Source organism: Nothoprocta perdicaria, unplaced genomic scaffold, assembly GCF_003342845.1.
Source record: "Nothoprocta perdicaria isolate Ctin4 unplaced genomic scaffold, notPer1 scaffold_349, whole genome shotgun sequence".
In the NCBI taxonomy this organism is placed as follows: domain Eukaryota; kingdom Metazoa; phylum Chordata; class Aves; order Tinamiformes; family Tinamidae; genus Nothoprocta; species Nothoprocta perdicaria.
The window spans coordinates 366,444-390,913 of record NW_020455587.1 but is presented as its reverse complement, the minus strand read 5'-3'; the positions used below and the strand labels follow the sequence as shown (position 1 = coordinate 390,913).

The 24,470-nt window shown below is 37.6% G+C and overlaps 1 protein-coding gene across 6 annotated transcripts in view; it reads left to right on the top strand.

The window, feature by feature from the left end:
* Positions 1 to 24,470, top strand: part of PTPRK (protein tyrosine phosphatase, receptor type K) — a 293,985-nt gene that overhangs the window by 198,517 nt on the left and 70,998 nt on the right. For all 6 annotated transcript variants that reach the window (XM_026044058.1, XM_026044053.1, XM_026044054.1 and 3 more), the window contains exons 7-10: positions 3,877 to 4,179; positions 14,278 to 14,387; positions 15,035 to 15,236; positions 18,140 to 18,245. In XM_026044058.1, coding sequence (XP_025899843.1) covers positions 3,877 to 4,179; positions 14,278 to 14,387; positions 15,035 to 15,236; positions 18,140 to 18,245 — 721 coding nt within the window. The remainder of the gene's footprint in view (positions 1 to 3,876; positions 4,180 to 14,277; positions 14,388 to 15,034; positions 15,237 to 18,139; positions 18,246 to 24,470) is intronic.

The window sequence follows — 24,470 nt, the reverse complement described above, 5'->3', positions numbered from 1 at the left end:
GAATGAATTGCATATTCTTTCTGATTCAAACATCAAAAACCAAAACCTTCTAAGCCCTCCTCTTGCTGCTTATTGCCATATTTCTGTTGGAGATCTTGACTCTGCCAATCAGGATGTTGATGCTTAAGAATTTGAAATAGTTGCAGAATACTGAGTTTCTTTTCAAYGGAAGAAGTGCTTAAGCACTTTCTACTCCCACCACAATGAACTGACTCCAGTGTTGAATAAAATCCCAAATTTAAAAAAAAAAATAATCCTCAAATTCAAAACTCAAAATCACAAACTTTTAAAAGTGTTCTATGTCATTAAAACCTGGTGATAGATTCARAACATAACGCTCAGGTATAAGCAATTGTTCTTCAAATAACTTGTCCTTGTGCTCAGCTATTCACTTAATATCTGGTCACAGTTATCCTTTTCATGCTTCTTCTAATGCTATTGGTGCAAACTCCTCTAAGAAAGAGCTGGTCTTGAGGAGCTGCCAGGGGAGTTAGCATTTCTGTGTGATCACTGGCACGCAGGTTGTAAAGGCAATCCCTGCCTGAACTGCTGGCCTGATGGCCAGGGCTCCCTGGTGGCCAGAGCACCTGGGAGATTTGGGTACTGCCTGATGATGGTGCCCTTGTGGCTTAGAGCAAACTATTGACCTTTTTTTTTTCCTCTCTCTCTCTCTCTCTCTTTTTTTTTTTTTTTTTTTTTTTTTTTTTTTATCTTTTCCTCTGCACTGACAAGGATTGAAAAACCACTTACCTTTCTCACAGTGGGAATTGGTAAATAATGACTAAAAAATACCGTGCTTTCTACCACTCTTAGTATTGTTGAATCTCCTACAGATAGATGGGATTCTTTAAAGAGTCCTATTTTCTTCCTCTTTGGAAGGAGCTGCTGGTTTGGCATAAGTTAATACAACAAAGAAGTAAGAACTCATGGGGCTGGGTATCTATATGCTTTGGATACAAGTTGTAGATGTGAGTGGAATAGGAAAAGTGGGGAAAAGCAAGTGGGAAGATAGAATATAGATGAATTCACCAGAATTAGTAGTACTGAAACAATATCCACAGATCAGAAGAGAACCTGTAAATTGAAGTTAAGTCACAGCAGGATTAAGAAAATGTTTCAATAAAATGAAATCCTTTAAGTGTGACGGGGAAAGGGGATAAATGGCAGGTGAGCACTTYCTTTTTTCCCCATCTGGAACAAAATTAAACTAATGAGATGCTGAGATTTTTGGAAAGCTTGTTCAAAAATTCAGCAGCCTCTCCTAGAGAAAAAAAAATAATTACTGGGAGATTACTTTCTACTGAAGTCTTACAGATGGAGGCTKTGTGGTAGGGTGGTTTAAAACAATTGGACTTTACCTCAGGAGATCCCTGAGATGAATGTTGCCCAAAGGCGGGGGTAAAATTGTGTTTTTAAAGCATCATTTTAGCAGCAGTGGGACAGTTGGCAGAGTTTATGGAAGCTGTTGAGAGACTCTGCAGACTTTAATTACCATCTCAATGTTACATAAGTTGTTTAATTTCTGCCAAAGATTGGCATAGTTAWGGGATAGTGAGATCACATTCTCTCTTTCATTCTTTCCTTTCTGACAGGTGAATAAAGGATGCTTTTTCATAGCTCCTCTGATACTGTGACACATTTGTAAAATTTGCAAAAAATTTTTTTTAAATCCTGTACAGTATAGTGGGAATCCATGCTAAGTCTTGACATGAAGGAGGTGGGATGAAATTTGGTGCATTTCCAGTTACTCTTGAAACTAAGTTTAAGACAATAATAGCTTAAAACTTTACAGCTAAATAGCTTGTACTATGTTTAGTTTTGAATCCCTAATACATTTTAAATTTGAGTTATATTTCTGTCCATAATACAGTGTTGGTTGGAAGCATAACATGGATTAGTAGAATAAAAAGGGAACTTTTTATTCAACAATGAAAGATCAGTCCCTTTTAAAAAGAAAAATAAGTATACCACACAATGCTTCCTYGGTAAAGGAGATATATTTACTCTTCTAGGCGTCAAACTGTAACTGCTTCTTTTGCTGTCATTCGTTTCACAAAAAAAAAGATACATTTTTTCTGTTTCTTTTATTGTCATTCGTTTCAAAAAAAGATAAATTCTTCCTGTTCAGTAGTGCTCTTCCTCTGAAACATGAGTTTGTTTTATTTTCCTATGCACTAGCAGTGACTAAAGAAACACCATTTGAAGACTCTTATCAGCTCCTTCAGAATGCCTACTGTGTTGCTCCTTTTTTTGTGACTACCACACACCTCTGTCTGTATTTGCTAAAGTACCACCCATTTTTTTCCATCTATTAAATACCTTCTTTTTCCTTCTCTTCATGCCTCTTATCTCTCAAGGACCTATTCAGAGGTATCTTTCAGCTTCAGATCTCTATTGTCACAATACACAATATGTTCAGAAAGCTTCTGCCTGGGAAGTCTGWTTTTTTTTCCCATTTGTATTTTTCCTCATGTATATGATTAATTAGCACTTAAGGGCAAAGGAAGCACACATGTTCAAAATTCAGAAAGAAAAGGATTGATCATGGAAACAAACAAGCACGTTTTTTAATCCTTAGCAGCCATGTGTTTCTAGAAATACCTTTATACTATCTTTAGAATTTAGCTGTTTTGGTGCTTGAAACTAAATGTTTGTGATTTGTCTTGAAAACTGCCTCCTGAATAGATTACACCGATTCACATTTCCTCATTTTAAGATACCATCTGTGCTTTTGGCTGATTGTTAGCTTGGTTGGGACTCTCATTTCATAAATGCAAGTTACACAGGAGAGTTAAGCCTAGAAAGAGAAATCCTTTATTTCACTTGCTTGGATAATCTCGACTGGACTGACCTCACACTGTCAAGGGCACAAAGCTAAAGCTGTACCTAGCAGGCTTTATTTTCTCTGGCAAATAAGTATATGTTAGCAGGATATAGACATTCTCTTGGCATAATTCTAGTGAAACTCCAGTATATATAGTCATGGTCATGATTTTCATTGTGTAATCATTTTAATTAAGTTCAACAATAAAAGTTAGTCTTGCATGAGGAGTGAATGTGCTACAGAGACAACGAAAGATTGATGACACCTTGGGGAGTATCACATGTTCTGCTAGTGGAAATCCAAGCATAGAGMGCAATTGAACTTGGGTAGCAGCTCAACAACCACCAGCACTGAGCAAAGTCCAGGCAGAGTTATAGGGGTCAAGAGAAGGCAGGATAYCATGGGAATACCCTAAAACATTTTTGTAATATTTCTGAGATTTTTTGCTTGGGTAAATTGCCTTATTACTAAAATAATAAACATCAATTTAATCTGCATCATTTTTGTAACTGCTTGTTTAGTAACATAATTAGTGTAATTAGCATACAGCATTACTTGGTGATGTGATAAATCGTGGTGCAGTGAATCTTGGCTCTTCACCAGTATAATGTATTATCTAATTTACTTAGGTTAAAAAAAAAAAAAAAAGTTAAGGGGAGATACAGAGAAATCAAGAAGGGGAGCTAGTGCTGATAGCTGGGTGGCCTCTTGGTCACTCTTGTTGCACCTGCTATCCATATTCTCAATTGTTATGAATTGTTATGCTGGGGGTTGTTAGTAGATACTGAGAAGTCTGTTGCTAAGTCTTAGGCACTGATTGAAACCTGCCAAGAAATACTGGAGAAGAATGAAATAAAAGCATCTAGACTGTAGCACTGTTCTTTTTTTCCTTCAGGGTACTGTGTACAAAGCATGATACTTCTTCGAGTAGTCGGTTTATGTTTGTTGAGTGTCTCTTATTTCTATGTTTCTCTKCATATCACATAATGTTTACAGCTCAGCGCAAGCATGAAGAAACTTTACACTTTTCTTCATTATAATCCTTTTTCTAGAGCCTATGAGAACACCTAAAACCTTGAAGATTGCTGAAATCCAGGCCAGACACATTGCCGTGGACTGGGAGTCCCTGGGCTACAACATCACGCGGTGCCACACTTTCAACGTCACCATATGCTACCACTACTTCTGTGGGCACAACGAGAGCAAGGCGGACTGCTTGGACATGGATCCCAAAGCACCGCAGCACGTCGTGGATCACCTGCCGCCCTACACCAAYGTCAGCCTCAAAATGATCTTAACCAATCCAGAAGGGAGAAAGGAAAGCGAGGAGACTATTATTCAGACAGACGAAGACGGTAAGCGTTAATGCTGATATGGAAATTATGTCTAAGTTGATTCTAGACAGGTAGAAGGAAATGACTTTGTGTGTTGCAATATGTCTCCCAAAGGATGGAAGTTCTCTTCTATTAATGTATTAATTAGCCCCAAAYGGGTAGCTTTAAAAGTATTTCAGCTGTCACTCTGCATATATTGCCCAAACAGACCGAGCAGCTCAAGTCTTTCTGAATATCTCTTGCAGGAAAAAGGAAAGTGGAATCCCTGTCATTCCAAAAGTACGACACCAAAAAGGTGATGGTGTTACCTGAGGGCTTTCTCAGAATATTAGTTATACTACTTGAAAATAAAATTTATTCTGTAAATTCTATTTAGTTATTCCCTTTGATGTTAAGGTTCCATTTTATAAAACCAAATGCATTTGAGCAGTAGTTTGTTTTAGATTGCATTATATAATATTTGTTAACTGTTTGAAAATACCTGGCAGCTTAAAATAATATTTTGACAATTCCTCTTTAACTGCTGTTGAGAAAATTTCTTGTAAGACAATTAAATTTACCTTAATTGGGGAAAAATAAAGAATAGATAGATCTTGATTATGACATTGAGGGATTAAACCATGACTCTTGATAAGAAGCAAAAGAGATATTGATTATTAGCCTTATGGAGCTGAACCTGTGGAAGTAAAGAGCCATTTCATTTTCCATAATTTTTATTTGGATTTCATGGAAATCTTGACAATAACAAAATGAGAAGAGATACTGCTATAGATTTAAAAAAATGAAGATGAGCCTTTGGAGTAATGCAAAGTGTAGACACCTAAAAAGAAAAAACTGAAACAAGTACGGTGTGTTTACTTGTCTAAAAAAGGAGAGGAGAGTGAGCAGAATAGGTGCTTGTTTATGGATAACAATGAGGGTTAAAGTCCGATGNTTTTTTTTTTTTTTTTTTTTTTTTTTTTGCTATGCATTTAATATTAGAAGAAATGAAAGAAGAATGTGTTTTATGTTGCCATAAATAAGGGAGAACAACTTATTAAATAGCCAGAATTTGAGGAGCTGTAGAGAACTACTGGGATATAGATGCACCTTGTGAGAATTTATTGACAAACATACAATTAGAGCATTTCATGCAAATYAAATTTCAGCATTAAGTCATTTCAAATGTAAGTCAATTCTAAAAATGTCATGATGAATTCTTACTGTATCTAGGCTTAAATTATAAATATTTATGGTTCCTATTTTCCATGAGTTAAAATTAATATTGCTATGTCTATGGATAACACCCTTCTTTTTCTTTTTAACTGTGTTTTGAAGAAACATCCTGGTTTTTCATAGCCTTTATCTAGTGAGAGGTACAGAGATGGTAGCTGGTCATTACTGTAGTGCTTGTCAAGAGCAAAGTTGGTTGCATATATTTTGTCTTCTGTTTCTATTTTGAAGTCCTCATGGAAAATGATGCACACTAGGCAGGTTTAGGTCTCTGTCTAACATGCCAGTGCCTGTCAGTGAATTTGTCTAGACTTAGTTCTGGTGTCAGAGGTGTTTCCCTTATAGTTTTAARAGAAATCACACACAATAAACAAGAGTTGCTACAGTAAACTGTTTTAAGCAGATATTGTTTTCCGGGAAGAATTAATACATTTTAAAAGGCACCTATATTTAGATACACTGTTTATAATAGTTCTTGAGAGCTGAAAACAGACTCTTGTGAGTTTGGGGAATATATTGGGTATAAGATGCTTTTTTTTTTTTTTAAACTGTGCAGTCTGTTTTATACCTATAAAACATATGTCCATTTTAAAGAGTTGTTCGAGATACTTGATTGCAGTCAAGTGATTTAAATGTTGAGGGCTTCTGGCCCTTTTCTCATCTTCTGTCTTTCCTGTTTTGCCATTATCTTCTCTTTCTTTATCTATCTTCTCCATACTTCATCTCTCAGTCATTTCTCCTTTTTGCATCTCTCCTTCTGCTATCTCGCCTTCTCTTCTCCACTTTCTTCATTCCAGTCATCTGGTCTCAAAATGCTCTTTAAGCAGTCTGCAAGGAGATTTGCACATTTTTGAGCTTTTGGGATTCCTCAAACACAGGTGGTTTTGTGCCTTTGTGGGCCTCTTTTGTGAGACACTGTGGATCTCTGGTCTTGTTTCATACAGATAYGAATGTACATACGGTTCATACAGCTATATATCACTGAATATCTGGGCTGGAGGCTTCCAGAAACGGTCAGACCCATCAGAGCACTGAGCAACAACTGAGCAGTCTGTGTTACTGGAGCAGAATTAACTCAGGAAACAATCAGCAGAAGGATGGAAAATGTTTCTCAAGCTCTGCATCGGACCTTTGGCACTGTGAATGACAGCTGAAGAAAGGCTGTAATAGCATTTAATTCAATATCTGCAAGAAAGCAAAGCCAGGAGAAAAAACAGTCTGAAAATAGCCTCGTTTCTGAGCACAGCTAGTTCAGAATACTTGGTGGATTTTAGCATTTTTATTTAACTTGGATAGATGGAATTAATTTTTAAAGTGTAGTATAGCAATTTGAGAAGACCTGTATTCCACGTRAAAATGAGATGTTTGAATGATGTATTATTAGAAACACAGATCTATCAGTTCTGGGAGAGAGTACACGGTTACTGAGGTTTGGAATAAAGCTCTTTTCCAAGGGCCCAGGGACTCAGGACGGTCTGTCCCTGCCCAGCACTGCCCTGTTCATACTGTGTTATATAGGAGGCTGCCAGTGTTTGAGGGACTCAGTAAAGGGAAAAGAGAAAAGGGTCTGCACAGCTTGGGGAGGTGTGTGTGCTGGACAGAGACCCACGACTGGCCTTTTGAAAGAAGTATGCAAACAGCAGGGAATTTCTCACTTGGCGTGAGTGAGCAGCGGGCACACGTTCCTGAGGTAGTGTGTTGACAAGGGTATTCCCAACTTGGAGGCATTCTTTCTAGTAGTAGTGGTCTTGGTGATGGAATTCAAGGTAAACAGAATTAAAGCAAGGAAGTATTTCCTTAATATTTAATTGGGAAACAGATGCAAAGACTTTGGATTAACAGGAATAGTGACATTAGCTCCAGAGACGTCAGCTGCAGAGAGAATAAATGCTGAAACTCATGATATTCAATGATGATTTTGTAACTGGTAAGGGAGACTGTCAGGTGACAGCAGACAAGCAACTAAGTGAAAAAAGCTCACTTGTAATAGGAAAAGTAGCCAATACTGTGCTTAAAGTATACCAGAGCTTTGGCCTGCATCAAAAGACACACTCATTGAACACAAATGAGGCTTCCTGATGTGTCTGAGAGGATGGATCGTTCTGCTCTGTGTAAAGATATCCAGAGCTAAATGTAGGGTTTTAAACACCAAATACGCCACCCTGCCATTACTCATCGTCCTGGGAAAATTCCAGATACATTGTCACTCTGGCAAACAGCAGAGGAAAGGGGAAATACTATTGCAGGTCAAAACTAAAAAAATAAAATACTTATATACTGTTTAAATGTATGAAAATGAAATATCCCCCAACCAGATGCAAGAGGGGACATCCTAGGAAAATAGATGGCAAACACTGTTTTTTTCTGTTTGAAAAATAGGGCTGTAAGTTGCCCTTTGAAAAAAAAAAAAAAAAAGAGAAAGAAAAGAAAAAATATATATATTTCACATTCAGCTCAGCATTTGCTGTGAGAAGCATTGCTTCCTTTGTGGTTTTTCTAGCAGTTCTGGCACCCTAGGAAAATATTGGGGTAGAAAAAACGTTTTGATCTAAGGAGGCACAAACAAACAAAAATGCTTCAAGGAGCTTTGGAAAAAGATAGATGTAGAATTCTACTAGTAGCATTGTGAAAGTAACAAAAATAGCACACTTGGGAGAAAAGTTAATGCAGCAAGATGAACAGGCGGAATGTCTGCTGCAGTAAAGGAGGGCTCCAAAGGTTTCTCAAAATGTCAAACTGTCTCAAAAATATGTAACTAATCTAGCTGAGTGGCAGGTGCATGGATGTCAAGTGGATATGGTATAATAATTTTACTGGAGAAAAAATGGCATATGGATACAGTTAGTAAAGAGAAACTCATGACTGAAACTCTGGGGGAAAACCAACAACAACAACAAAACAATGTTAAGTTGTCTGTAAATTCCTTCACTCAGGGAATTGACCTTAGTCCTTGATCAAAAAGGAGAAAATAGTGACCTACCTGTCATGAGCAGTTGCAAAAAATAATAGTAGTATAGTCAAATAAGGAAGGAAGCTTTAAATCATTAGCACTGCAATCAGAAACTCATCATAAATGACCCACTGCCTTTGAGAAATGAGCCAGTATAACCTATTTCTCTTTCAGTCCATGAAAATAACCCCATTATTATTTTTTTCAGATGGTTAGGTAAGATTTGCTAAGGAAGCATAATTCTGAGAGAACAAAAGTGACTGCAGAAAGACACTCAAGCTCTTCACAAAAAATACAGTGGAGCAAAGTCAAGAGCTGCTTCAATCACATGGTAGTTTGAATTTGTTCTTCTTTTTCAGCCTTGCAAAACATCCGCTTGGTAATACATTGATGTTAAAGATGATCTCTACAGAAGATGTTCTTTGAGATAGCCTAGTAGCTATCCTCCATTATCAGATTAAGACAAATACACAAATTTTTCTTAAAGACATTTAAATAGATGAGTTAAAAAAATAGTAAGAAAAATATTGAAGTTATTAGTGCTCAAGTCAGTCAGAGGTATATTTTAAAGTGTCGTTGAATGAACAACAAATTAAATAAGCTGTTTAAAAGTGATGTATACACTAGGTATACAAGCTAGGTTTAATATTAATAGTTCAGGGAAAATTGGCCCTGTAACACAATTATTTACACTGGCTGAAACAACTTCATACTTTGATTTCTGTTAAACACTTATATTAGACACTTTACAGCTGAAGAAGTGATACTCCTTATGAAATTCTTTTTTTGAAATGGTGTGTTTGATATAACAGTGCCTGAAAATAGGTAGAATTACTGGCTTTTTGTTTAAGCAGTTTGCTATGGAATAAAGGTTTATGCATGTGCCTACTACTAATTACCAATATTCAGAACCTGTGTGCCGGTTGGAAACAGCATCAGCTATTGAACTGAATTGAATTTTTATAATAGTCATAAGGTTGCCATTTTATGAGTATGCAATGTTATCTTGTCCCTAAATGGCCAAACATGTCCAAATTCCAGGAATGAGGAGGACAGAAGCCAGCATTTAGTACGAAGCAGCTTTAAACAGAAATCTCCTTTCAGGCTTAGGTGATTAAGTCCTGGAATTCAGCAAACCCAAACCTGAAGGATTTATCCCTGTTTGACACTTGTACTATTATCTGTGGTGAGTCCCTGGCACCACTGAGACTAATTAACCACTGTCATTTAGCTTCATTAATAGTTTGGTTGCAAGAATTTAAGCAGCTATATTAGTTAAAATAATAATTGCATATTGTATGGAAGGTCTTTCAGCCTGGAAAGTCGCAGGCATGAGCCAGTCAGGGTAGGTTTTGATGGGCACGTTATAACATCGCACAATGCTGATGGACTCGGGCAGTGTCCCCAGGTGCCACAGCCTGCTCTGGGCCTTCCCTGTGCCCAGGCAACCTGGCTCAATCCCACCTCGCTGCCAGCCTCTGGCACTGCCATCTCCAGCGGCTGGCTATGGGAGAGGAAGCCTCAGCTTCCCAGCGTGTACGGAGAGCAGAGAAGCCCCTATATCTGCTTAGGGACACCATTAATATTCAGTCTGCTTACTTCTTGATAGCAGAGTACTCCACTGCARATGGTGTAAATGGAGTGTTTTCTGAAGAACTCGTTTTTATGACCTCCTTCAGTATAAATATTCTTATGGTAAAGACTACTAATGTCTCACAGAGCCATCCGGAATTTATTCTATTCTCTTTATTATGTAAGATTTCCTTATATCTATTTTTTGGCCAGAATTATAACGCATCATAAAGTTACAATGGTAAATCCTGGCTTTTTTCCCCCAGCACCCCGGAAAGAGCTTGTGTAATGGTGAGACATTTTAATTGCTTGTAACACTTAAGCAGTAGAACAGGCTGGCTTTTACCTTCTCCCCAAACTGAACATCCACCTTAAAAGGAGGACTGTAAGCTTCCTGCTGATACAGTTTTTGAGTACCACAAAGGAATTTTTCCCACTATAATGATGCATATATCTCCATACACCCTTCGTTGTAGAGTGTAATAACACTCTGCATGGCTTTCACAGTGCATAATAATAATAAAAATACTCTGTTTACATGCACTTTCATTATTTTGTAGCAGGAAAACTGAAGCAATATAAATCCGTTTTTATAGTGTTTGGTGTCAGTTAATACATTGTTCTTCCAGAAGTAATGTTCTGTAATATAAATTCCCTCTTAAGCTAGTGCAGTACAAGCTTTAAGTGACACTATTTGTGAATAACAATTTCTTTGTGGCTATGACATAATGCAAAAAAATATTGCTCTAAAATGAATTGGTCTAATGTCAGATTGATGGATTGGGACTTTATTATGCATACTATTTGTAAAAGTTTGCCATAGTACACATACATAGAGGAAAAGATTATCAGCTCTTCGCTATACAAATATACAGCATCATTAAAAGGGCCCTCGAGATGCATGTAAATCATGAAAGAAGGGCTTGTGATGTTTTCACTATAAATCCCTACTGAAATTCCCTTTGAACTTGTTCTGTGTTATTTTTGTATGTGTTATATATCATATGCATATATATTTCTTTAGGAAAAAAAATTTCTTACTTAAGTTCAAACTCTCATGAAAAATCATCATACAGTTAAACCTGCCTGACTGATTTCRTTTTTTAGATATGTGTAAATCTTGACTTATAGGAAGTTTAACACAGAGTAGTACCTATCAAAGGGAGAGCATGCCCTGTTAGTGTTGCTGAGAGGTGGAGAGGTGCACTTTGTAAGATCAGTAGGTGGAAAGAAAATCAATGAGACCAGAATCTTTTTAAAGAAATGGCTCACAGGTCAGAAGCCTAGATTTTGACTCCTATAAAAGCTACTTATATTTTTGGTGTTTTTTCATTTATTCAGATAATTGGCCATTGATATGGAATCTTAGGTTATGTACTTCACTTTAATACACACTCGCAATAGTCTTTCGTGTGTTAATTTGGTGTTTCCTATTCAGAACTACAAGGGCTGAAGAGAGAGMTGCTTTGAAAGGAGAAAGTAGCTGGCAAGGCAGCTCAGCAGTACCATAGCTGCCCAAAGGGGCTTGGGACAGATGTGTAGCACTCTGGAAAGCTGTTTGTAACTTTTGGGCTATTTGTGATGAGGCTTCTGGAAGCTGTTAGCAAAAGAAAGAGGACATTTACCTAGCTGTTTGTCACCTGAGTGCTTGCTAAATATTATAGAAAAGTGAAGGCTTTTAGCACGGCTTTTGAAAGATGAAGCTTGGTGTATTTCTTGAGACCTTAGGGTCCCTCCAGGAGTCTTCAGGAATAGATGGGAATGGCAACCCAAGTGGAAAGAGTCAATTGGAGTTTTCAAAATAATGTTGCCCAAGGGTTATGTTGTTGGTTTCTCTTTTTKATGCTTTAACCCTTTTTTTTTATTATTATTATTTCTCTGTGTAACTAATATGGGCCCTGAGTCAAAGACATAAAAAACCAAATGTGGCARCTTGGGTATTACTTGGACTAACCTGGCTTGTAAGTCCATGCACTTGCCCACAGATGCTGTGTCCTGTGAGCAGGTTCCTTTGCTTCTGTTTCTCACTTTCCTCCCTTCCCTGAATCCCTTTGGTAAAGTTGTTCAAATAAAAGGCAGTTTTACTTGGGCTGAACTGAGGAATAGGAGGGAGGAAGAAATTTCACATCTGCCAAAATGTCTCCTTCAAACTAAACAGAATCTTTTCATTCCCTTCTSGAGGCACTTGATCTTTTGTTTGTAATTCCAATAGGACTCTTGAATAGTTTCAGCTGATCTCAAGCTTCATTTTTTGGTGAACTTGGAGGTAAGGGTGAGGTATGTGGGAACTGCTGTTCTCTCTTTTGGGTCATTTGCTCTCTTTTACTTTGTGACCTTATTTTTCCTGGGATTGCCAACAAGCTGATCATCATTGCGCTAGCATTTGTTCTTGTGCCCTTCTTATGCCAGTGGGAAGAGAAGCATGAAACTAAGTGGGATCGTGTAGTTCCAGGCAGTTTAACTTTGCAGCTGCCACAAGCAAAGAATTTTATAGTGCGGAAGAGTACACGGTCTTGCGACATGATGAGCCTGTAGGCTTCTCCCACTGGGATCTTTAGACAGAAATGTAGCCTTCATGCATCTCCAAGACTCATGCAGCCCTGCACTCAGTTTCAGCTGAATAAAAAGCAACACACACAGAATGTTTTGTGGGTTTTTGAGAAAGCTGCTTTTTTTTTTTTTATTCAAATGGTTTAACATGTTGTAAGAGCGACTGCCATATTATGTGTGTATGTCCCAATGCCTTTGTATGCCCTCTCACACGCAGGTGCATGCAAACACATGYCCATCCTCTGGGGAAAATGTACATGCATTGGAGAATATCCACACCTCGGCTGTGGTATAGAGAGGCAAACAGGGGAGCTGCAACCAGCACAATRGGGCTGTCATATCAGGCATATCAGGCCTTATCAGCCCTTACCCAGTACCTGCTCAGCATCACTACGCTGAAGCAGAACAGCAGTGTGTGATTTTAGTTAGCTTCTCCCAAGTCTTTGCTTGACAGATGGATGAGCAGTTTCTGCGAAGCTCTCATCTGTTTACTTGTGGGCTTCTTTGCCTCTGTGAATTTATTATTAATGTACCAAATTATGTTATTTGTACCAGGGGTCAGCTCATCATTTATAGTTTCTTGCACATGGAAATAAATCCTACTGCTAGGACAGACCACTCAGTCCTTGGTGCTGCTAATACAGTGCCTTGCGCTTCCTTTCATCTAGTGCTTTTTTATTTATTTTTGCTCTTTGTAAAAGTTCAGTATGCTTTGAAAATTAATAGCTAGGAAATGTCATGTGTGAAGCTCAGTGAAGATTGCATTAAAGAAAATAAACTAATTAAGAAAGGAAGAGAAATATATGTCTCCATGTTTAAATAGAGGTGACATAGAGGTTGAAAGACTACAAGTCTGGGAAATTTGATTTTTTGTAGAAAGGGATTTGTTATGCTGGGGGTTTTGTTATTTATTTWTTTTTTAAACACTAAGTTTTATCCTTTTATTTCAAAATGTATGCCTTCAAATCTATGCAAGTTGCTGTGATTAAAAAGGAGCCATATGTACAGGGAGAAATATTTTGTAAGCTAAAACAGGAGTTAGCAAAGTGCTCCCATCTGGTGCTGATGAGATTCCCAGGTACTGTGAATCATTCAGGCAAGGGAGCCTGAGCCGACATTTTAAACTTTTTATTACACCAGGGACATCGGTTACATTACAATAAGAAAGTAGGGTCATCTTAATGTGGTTCAGTTCAAAGCTTTGAAAATAGCTTTTATTTGAAAGGTTTGAAGTAAGCAGTTTTGATCCTCCTGCCGCATGAACATTTTAGTCCTTGAAAGTACCAGCTGAGTTGCCACGCTCTCTCCACTCCCAGCCCCCCTCTCTAAACAAAGATTTCTTTTTAATACAACAGATCATAAGGCAAGGTAGCTGGAAACTGTTTGTGAGTGTCTCTCTCATTTGGAAGATGCTGTATAACATATGCTGTCCTGACCTTTGATTTTTCTTTTTAAAAGGATTTTAAAACCATGTAGTCCTTGTCCTTAGATGTGCTTATTACAGAATTCAGTGATGTTCCCTGAACACCTAAAGTCATAATCTAGCCTGAACTATTTCCCCTGGCAATAGTAGAAGAAGCTTTGACTTTGCATAAAGTCTTTGAAAACCATATTTGGGGATAACACTCCAACTTCATGCTCTCTCTGCTCGGTGAATGACAAAAACCTCTTTGATGTACATTTTCATACCCTCTACCCCTCTCTTTCACATGCGAATGGATGTTAATAAGAATTGATCCGTGTTGGCTTTTGGTTTTCATAGGATGTGCTGCCATCTCTTTAGATGATCTGTCCCTTGAATTTCCTATTCTACTGAAGTTTTGTTTTGCTTGTAGTGCCAGGCCCCATCCCTGCCAAGTCGGTGAAGGGAACTCCTTTTGAAGATAAGATTTTCCTCAACTGGAAGGAACCCATGGATCCGAATGGCATCATTACTCAGTACGAGGTAGGAGCAGTGCCCCTGGACGTGCAGTAGAGCTGTGAGCAGGAGAAGGGTGGCTCATGGTGGGTGTCTGCACTTCGTTGGCATGCTGCTAAATGATAATGCTGCTACCAGTTAGAGAGGACTGGAATTCCCTAGTGACTAGGATTTCWAAATTCATAATTACGATGCAAATGTTGGCTGACCTTGTCAAGTAGCTTTAGYATCTGAGTGTAACGAATGTTACAATCCATGTGTGAGATGCTAATTTTAAAAGCCTGTGTTATTAATATACAACCTTCCAAAGCCATGGCAGCCATGATCTATGGAATGTGTTTGTTGGAGGGAAAGGTTGCACAAAAAGTAAGATAATGATTAAATCTGAAACTACATTTTTAGGCTTTACCTAAATAAAAAGATATTTAGGTATCAATTTTGAAGAAAACATACGCATGTATTCTATTTAAAAAGTATTTAATGTATGAGTCTCCTGGGGACCTGTGGAGGAGACTGGAAGGAAACATTTTTCAAAAGAACAGATTAGGGACCAATCACCAAGATATCTGCATAGCTAGGTGAACATATAACTTTTATCTCCTTTCCATCTTAACTAACATAATCATACTGTGACCAAAACTGCAACAAAATTGGAGGAATTATCATTTCCACAGGTCAGCTACAGCAGTATCCGATCATTTGACCCTGCAGTTCCAGTCGCAGGACCACCACAAACTGTGTCAAAGCTGTGGAACAGCACGCACCACGTCTTCTCACACCTGCACCCTGGCACTACCTACCAGTTCTTTATTCGTGCGAGCACTGTCAAGGGGTTCGGACCAGCAACCACAATCAATGTCACAACCAACATTTCAGGTAAGTAAATAGAAAATGTAATAGAAAATGTAAGAGTGGGAGGAGGAGAGAATCTTCACTGATTTTACAATTTTTTTTTTTTTTTTGCTAAAGCTTGAAAAATAAGGTGATTTAAAAAAAAAAAAAAAAAGCTCCATTGTGTTCTGAAAATAGTTTTAACTTTACCAAATTTTTTTGAGTGGATTTTCCTAACAGGAGTTAGGAAATCACCAAGTGGAAACTGTGAGCCCATAGTTTTCAAATGTTTGATTTGGTATAATACTCTGTTTTCATCCAAAGATTTTGAAGTGTTTTACAAACCTTAACTAATTGAGCCTTATAGCACTCCATAAATTACTAAGTACTAGATTTGTTTTGCAGAGATGCAGAAAATGAACTGACTCACTCAAGGTGACACCACTTAACAGCAAGCAGCTGTAATTGAGGAGATTGGCAGGAAGTCTGAATCTCCTATCAGACTCATAGAGATCTCTTCATGCTTTTATTCATTTTCTTGCTTTATGCAGAGCAATTGTCTAGTGTCACTCTGCACAGGTGATACTTTTTACAAAGCAGTGTGTACATTTGTGCACCAAGATTGATGCTGTACACAAATGTACTGAAAATTTCAGGAAACAAAAGGCATGTGGAATGTTTTAGTACAGTTTATTTTGTTGAATTTMTCCACTGTTTTCCAAGAATAAACCGATAGCTTAAGTAATTGATAGCAGTAGTTAAATCAGTGCTATATCTAGAGATTGTGCTGGTATGATGGAGAGACATGATGACTCCAGAACTTGACAGATAGTGGAGAAGGAAGTCATTTAAAACCATGAGCAGCACCAAGCATGCTAATTTGCTGCTTACCTACCATAATGAGACTTAAATCTTTATAGAAAGAGAGATTAATAGTGTATTGGAATATATCTAGCATTCCTGTGGGAAACTCTAATGACATACTCACCTTATTAGGTTTCCACATGAACCAAAATGTGAGAAAACTGAAAGTGCAACTTCCTGAATTGAAAAGTACAACAAATTAAAATCTATGATTGTAGCTGCCTGGAACAATCTGCAGGATTCCATCTGGAGTATTAGGTTTTCCTCCCTCAACCCATTCCACAAAACAAACAAACAAACAAGAAAAACCCTAGCATTTCCTTTTCCTCAGCTATTAGACTATTTTGAAATCTAGTGTTTTATTCTGATTTTTATCAGGAGTTTCTCTTTTTTTTTCACATCAAATTCTAGATGACAAACTATTTGGAAACATCAGGAGTTGAAAACTGTATAGGAAAACTCTAACTATGTAACATATTGATAACATGTCTGTKGGCAGCCCTATCTCTGTTTTGAGAAATAAGCACCTCTACATGTTTGGATTACTTAGGGTTGCAGTGTATTCATTATCTCCTTAGATATGTCCTCTCTTTCCAGCCAGAAATTTTGGATGTTTGATATGAATTTCTAGAACCCAGTCTGCTACATTTCCCAGACACAGCATGAGGCCGTATTAATTGTATTAAAATACAATTAATGGCAGAGAAACTTAAAAGTGGGCTATGACATTCTTATCTGAAATTCACCCGGTTATTTTTCATCTTGCTTTATGACAAACTGTTGTCTAATATCACTCTGCACAACTGATACTTTCTACAAAGCAATTTATGATTTTCTGGAAACTTTTTATTTTAATGAGTGAAGAAATTTCTTTTAACCAAACTTGCAAGTGATTACCATGATTGCAGTGACCGTGGTGCAAATAGTAATTTATAATTGCAAATTCTGTTAATAATAAGATTCCTTGAAATAAGAGCAATATTTTTGTTTGTCTGAGATCTAGGACTAATGAAGCACTGCTTTTAATCTTTCACTGCTCTTTTATCTATCGATATATTATCTTCAAATTACTATGGCTTAAATGATTGACAACCCGCTAGTAAAGTTATTTAATGTTCATTTTAAATACAGTGGCATCATTAACAAACTATAAGAGTGCATCCACGTGTTTAAAAATGCAGTACGTTTTGAAACATCTTTAAGTTAGCAATCAACAGAAATCTGTTATTTTCTGAACTGCAGAATATCCTCCTTCCTCCTTTGTGCCAGAGGTGACATTAGCAATGGAGTTACCACTAAGGGCTGCAACARTCTTGCTACAGCAAAGTCAGGTAGCTGAAGCTATCACCTACCCCAGCCATCCAACGTAAAACAAATAGTGCTGCCCTGAAGACCTAACAGCCTTGTCCCTAGCGAATGAGTTTCTGAACTGCTTCTAGTTTGGTTGTTTTTTTGTTTGGTTGTTTAAGACCCTTGGCTGGGTTGTCAACAGATCAGTGGTCTCTGGTTAGAACAGGATGGAGAAATGGGCCTGGGAACAGGCTACCCCATGAAAGGATCTTTTTATCCTTTTGTGTCTCATCTGTTACTGCCTAGTGCTGCTGCAGTCTAGAAGATATTGGTCTGGTCTCTCTTGTCAGCTAAAATGGGACACAAAAGGTGCCTAAACTACTAGGGAATCCAAAATGCAGGAAGTGGAGTTGGGTTTTGGAAACAGTGCCTATACTTGCTTGAAAGGTGTACAGAAAGAGGCAAAAATGGGATTTTATTGTTTCAGCTTTTCCTTTGCAGTCACCTCCTCTGTTTCTATCTTTCTTGAATAAAACTGTCTAGCTTAATAGGTTAATGATTTGAGTGGGGATAGGTCAGAGGGGGGTTATCAGTTGCTTACAAAGCCTCAGTTATGCGCTACTGAAACATTGTGCCTGGAAAATCGTTAAAAAGACCGATATCTGATGAATCTGATGACATATCTGATGAAAATCATGGCTTTGTACAGTTCTGTGAACAAGCAAAATCTCATGAAAATTCCAAATGATTTCCCTGATTTCTCATTCTTTTCCTTCACGCTCGCCTTTAATCAGCTCCCACCTTACCGGATTATGAAGGAGTCGATGCATCTCTCAATGAAACTGCGACCACAATAACTGTACTGTTGAGACCAGCACAGGCCAAAGGCGCCCCTATCAGGTAAAAAAATGCTAAAGATTCTACATTTGGTCCCATGTTGCTTAGCAGCAAATAAGGCTTCCAAGTGATATTCCTTTGCCATTACTGTTATTCCTGTCTAGACTGAGCCTACCAATAGACCTGAAATTAATAAGAGAATGTTCTGTATGGTTTTTAAAGCTATTCCTGCCTTGAATCGCCTAGCTGTCTTTCCTGTTTGATTTAAGGGTCCCAGGATCACCCCCTATTCATTATCACTTCATTTTACTTTCTCATGCTGTCACTATGAGGTTGAAAGGTATTTGTCAGAAAGTGGATTTTAAAATAACATTTCCACTCCAGGACTTCAGATCAGCTATTTTATAGCGTATATGTATGTTTGGAAAATTAGAAACTTAGAAGAAATGGGAGAATAATAGTGATGAATACAAACTGTTTGACCTTTCTTCTCTTGGATTACTTCTTATTAAAAATCACGTAGCAAGCTATTAAATTTTATTTGGCGTGTCTCATAATCATATTAAAATGTTTCATTTATGTTAACTTTGAGGAGTCTTTCCCTTTATGCTTTCTAYTGAGAAATAATTTAATTCTGTTTGCAGAGAATAATCCACATCCTGTTCTTTACTTCTACTTGTTAGTGAAAAATGTTTATGATGTTATTTGATTCCCTTTATGTTTTGCTGATACCACTGCATCAGGAAGATTCAGCCACAGGACACATTAATTGGGACTTAATTAACTGCAGAGTATTGGAACATTTTCATGCTCTTAGCCTGTGACATTTCAGAGAAACACAGGCTAATGCATTTCATCCTGTGTTATGTAAGTCACTTATGTCTCAGCTGATGTTGAGTAACGTGCCTAAGCCCTAAAAATATAGGAAAATAAATTGATCTCTGTTTTTRTTAACAGCTCTATATGTTTTACCTGGATATCATACATTTGAGTATGACATACCCATAGTCATTTTTCTGTGCTTACCCTACATTGTGTTATAGGTCAACATTTCAGATTTTMAGGTGCCTGAGTACACAGGCACTTGAGCATAAGGAGCTTTCATCTTAGAGAGTCTTATGATAGTTATAACAAAGTTATTTATTTTTATTTCATGTTAAGTGATCATCCACATTCATCCCCTTTATAGGAGATATTGAATTGTTATATTCATAAATAAATTTGGGAGCCTATGTATCATTAGTTTATGTAAGATTACCCAAGAGGGAGGATTTTGTTTGTTTTGTCTTGTTTTGTTTGGTGTGAAGAATGCTAAAGTATAGCATTCTATATAAAATATATAATATATTTTATATAAATATAAAGTTCCTAAACAAGAGTTTGTGTGGAGCTGGTGCCGTACAACCAGTCCTGTGATCTGAAAATGCTCCCAAGTCATGCAGCTGCTTAAACTCATTAMTTTTCTGTATGAGCTTTTAAAGTGGTCCAGGTGTATAGCTCCTGGCCATATTCCAAACAGTTCCCATCCAAGAAATATACGGCCTATTTCTAATCAGGACCAAAGTGGGTGAATTCCCCATCCCAGGTTTTTGCCCTGGGCGGGTGTCTGTCACAGACTGGTCAAGTGACAGGATGTCACTAGACTCTGGCATCTCCACTCTACTTGCCAGCAAGTCACTGACAGCARAGCAGACCTGCACCAGGACACCCCATATCTCAGCACCTTCCTTACAGCCTCCTCAGTCACACAACCTCACTTTGTCTTTGAGATGAAGGGAGGCAGCAAAAAAGATCTGTGAATTAACAATTATCTGGTAGTTTAATATACATAGAGTATGAGTAACTACTGTTTTGAGTATGTTGTCCAAAAGGTATGTATCTGTCTTTCTTTTCTCTGCACTTTAACCATTTCCCAAGAGATTCCATGAAATTACTAATATGCAGAGGCCAAGAAAATAAATCCTACATCATAACCAGAGAGCTGAACTTTATTCTTAAATGAATTTGCAAGTAGTTTTAGTACTCAGTTAGCTTAGAGTGGACATCTCTGTGTTAAACTAGAGCCACCATGGACTGTCCAGAGTATCATGGAGGCCACAAACTTGATATAATGGAGATGCTCTTCAGACAGTATTTGGAAAGGGGTTCACTGTATGCAGAAAAGGAAYCAGAATTAAAATCAGAGATACGTTATGACCCTCATGAGTTGTTAGTCTCASAGTCATATTCATTTTATATATAAAATACACTTTATTCAGTAAAGCATTATTCTTATACTTAGCTAACACTAAGAAGGAAAAGAGAATGATGTATTTCTTACCAAAGATGTAAGATTTGAACTCTAGTATAAAAATGGGAGAGAGTAATGCTTAATACACAGACAGTACAGTTCTGTTCTACATTACTAGCCTGTGAACTTCATAACAAGTGCCCTGGGTGCAAAGCCCTGGGTGCCCTGGGTGCAAAGCCAGCTAGGAAAGATTTTTTTGGTTATTTTTCAGCAGCAGAGCAGAGTGGACTGAAATGATATATGACAGGCAGATACTGTATAAAGTTGCAGTTTGTATATGCCTTTTACATACTTAAATGAAAAAAGAAAAGCAGCAAAGCAGTATAAAAGTTTTCTCTTTCAGAGCAGTGCCAAATGCTGTTAATGCATATAGTGCGTTAGTGCTGTCAACAAGTGTAGCCAAACCGCAAAATAAAAAGGTTGTTTTTTAAATGAGTAGTTAAACCAATGTGCATCAATAGCTGTGTGAAACCTTTCTTTCCTCATCAAAATAAAGTCATCTCTCTTTCTCTGCACAAATGTCATAGTAATTATGGAATGAAGAAATTAAAATCTGTAGCTCACATTGAGGATTCTATCTGACTGAAGCAACACAAAAGCAAGCCAGCCAATTTCACTGGTTTCAGTTTCATTCAAATCATTCATGGTTTGGACTGGTTTTCACATTAAAAACTGATCTTAATGTAGAAAGATTCTGAAAATCAAGCCTGTGACCAACAGCTGTTTTATCCTTTATTTCAAAGGAGAAGGATGCTCCGGGTCAATGCACAGGACCTTACCTTGTCCCTTTTGCTTACGTTATGTATATTGCAGTCCATTACATTTCAGCAGCATCTCCATAGGGTAAAGAAATGAAGCCCACTGAAATCCTGAATTGATTCTATGGCTTTCACTAAACTTTATGACCAGTTTCAGCAAAACTTTACTCCAGCCACATTCCAGTGGTGTTTCTGCAACATGCCTGTCCTTACATCATAAGGAACGTTACAAGGAAGGTGGGAGGAAATGCATCTCCATGCCTGCTGCTGTGATCGAGTAGAGAAGAGACTCAAATCTTGGTTTCTAACATCAAGCTGAGGRAGCTGGCTTACTGAAGAGGTTTATTTGTACCTTGGCCTCTAATCCCTTAAGCTGTAGATGGTTAAAGGCTCACTTTGTCTCATAGCAGTAGGCTTGTATTCAAACAAACAAACAGAAAGCTTGTAGTCTGATACTATTTTGCTTTTACAAACAGGATTATGCTGTGATCAGGTTTTATTGTACCTCTGCATCAAGACAGCTCCCAGGAAACTGATGCTCCTTAACCTGCATGAAAGCTACGGGTGGCTGTCARTCTCTTCTCTAAGGCACTCCATGCCACTGTCACCACGATCGCAAACAAGACGATAATCATATCTCGCCTGTCAAATGTTAGTGTGCAATCTGTGGTTTTCTTTATGACCTCCTGAAGTTTCAAACCAAATTACAAGCTAGAAATGCAAAGGGAGGCTGAGGTGTATGGCTCAGGCTTATCACGAAGCGTGTGCTGTGCCTCTATCAATCTAGTGGAGCAAGTCCTCATCAGGGGCATCAGTGATTCCTTTGAAAACGTGATTTGTCACTGCATTTTTTCTAAAGCAACCCAACGGAGCCCCAGCAAAACAATCTTGTGCATCCTGCTTTCAAATTCTACTGCATATATGAATTATGAAGAGCTTAGTTCGGAATGTTAGCATGARTTATTTTAGAATGATTTTTTAATAATATTTTTTCCTTGTTTGGGAATGTGCTTGTTATGACTCTGAATGCACACTCAGTCTGTTTTCATTTTACGACAAGCCTGACTATGCGGACCATGGCTGGGAAAATCTAAAACACAGTGGTCAGTTGGACCTCCAGGAGTTCAGCTTGTACCTTGGGTTGTTGGTCAGTCTGGCACATGTCAAAGGAGAGGATGCTGCATCTTTGCTGTACACGAAGAAAGAAATCTCCCTCTGGAATTACAGCCTAGTTAGAACAAGGCTAATATATGAACAATATSTATATTGTTCAATACGGACACCATTGCAGTGTCCATTTGAAAGCCTGTTGTTTTATGGAGGCAAGAAAARGGATTAAGATTCATTGGCAGGAACTATTTAGGTTGTTCTTGATCATTTTGATCAATAGAGAGGTCATGCGCAGGTTTTCTTAAGTAAAGAGAAACATTTTGACATCAAAGTAGTAATTTATTCATGCCAAATCTCAACTTAAGAGCCTCCTAATTCTTCAACACTTTCTCCACTTTCCTGGCAGTCTTAGACAATTCTTTAGAATTTAGGATTACAATTTATGTAACGGGTCCCAATATTTGTTTTACTCTTTACAATAGTTCAAGATTTTTTTCACAGTCATCTAACAAAAAACAGTCATCCACCCCTCCCTCTTTCTTTTTCTCTCTCATTTGTTCCTCCTTTCGGTGAAGTCTAAGAGGTTCGGCTTCATTTTTTTTCACATCTTCCTTTAGCAGTGTCCTTTGCTAAATACTGTTATGTGTAGATAGAGCAACAGTGTTGATTTGAAACCACTAATGTGTTAGTAAATGGATTTAAGCAAATGTCATCACAAAGGTCCCCTTATATAAATGATTGTATTCCTGYATGCCTTATTAGCATATAATGGGTGCATGAAAAATGTTGCCAGAGTCCCTTTCCAAAGAGGCTAGATTCTCCTTTTATTTAAACAATACTGCATGTAATTTTTTAAAAATACCTATTTGGAGCCTTTGAATTTTTTTTTTTTTTACTAATTATGAAACATAAAATTTATTTAGAATGAATGATACTTTCGTTAACTAAAAATAATATAATTGCAGATAGCTAACATTAGGTGTATTTGTTTCTCATCTTCCACATTTTGTAGTGTTTTAAAGTTTAGGACCCAAAAAGCATTCATTTGGAAGACTTTTTTTTTTTTTTTTTTAATGAGATTGCATTTAGATTATGGAAATTGCTCCATTTTAAAAGAATTTTGGAACATTCTCATTTTACTTAGGCATTCTGCTTAAAATTGTACCATACAATTTCTGTCAGATTTAGAAAATCTTGCAAAATTTTCAGAGAATTGTATGAAAAGAGAYTTGTCTAATATTTACTTTTTCTCAGTGGCTTCATCTTTTATTTTCAGCTTGTTTCAGACTTTAAAGAGMTATAAGAGATACTCAAACATTTTTTTTTTAAGGCTACCTCATTTTGTCCCTATAAAATGGAAAGGGTGACAAGCTTGATTTTGAACCCGTGGTAAATCTCAGCTTTTCAGCTGAACGACAGACCAGTATATTCCAGGGGATGGCTGTCTCAGACCCGTACAAATGTTGCCCCGTCTTTCCCCTCTCCCTGCTGCCTTTATTCGTGGAAGTTGGCAGGATATTGCAGATGAAGAGTTTCCTGCAGTCCTGGCGCCTCAGAGAGCAGAACTGGTGTCAGTCCCAGCCCTTGGGCAGCGCACAAGAAAACGACTGTAGAATGGCTGGAGTAAAGACACTGCCTGTGTTCCCAGTACAACTGAACTGGTTGGCTGCCCAGGCCAGGAGCGGCGATTTTAACCATGTCTGGTTCCAGGCGTCCCTGGCACACCAGATGTAATGTCATCCTGGGGAACATTATAAAGAGAAACGATTTTTTTTTTTTTTTTTTTTTTTTGGTAGCTTATATCCTGTCAAGTTTGTAGAGTATTGATGCTTTTACGTTTCTTGCTAGCATATTCATTTTGAAGCATAAAGAAAGATTGTGAAGTGATTTGTTGTTGCAGGCTGCATTAATGGGGCATGGTTAATACATAGAGGTTACCACAGAAAATGTTTTATAGCCCAGCTCTGCTCGCAGACAGTTTATAAGAAACAGAGATCCCTAGAACTAAAACTAACTCTTTTATTTTTTTTTTTTTTTACATTTTTTTTAAAAACTAGAGTTACAAAAGTGAGGTAATTTTGTGCTATTCCTCTTGGACACTTTGAAAGGGAATGCACTTTTCTGCTTAAT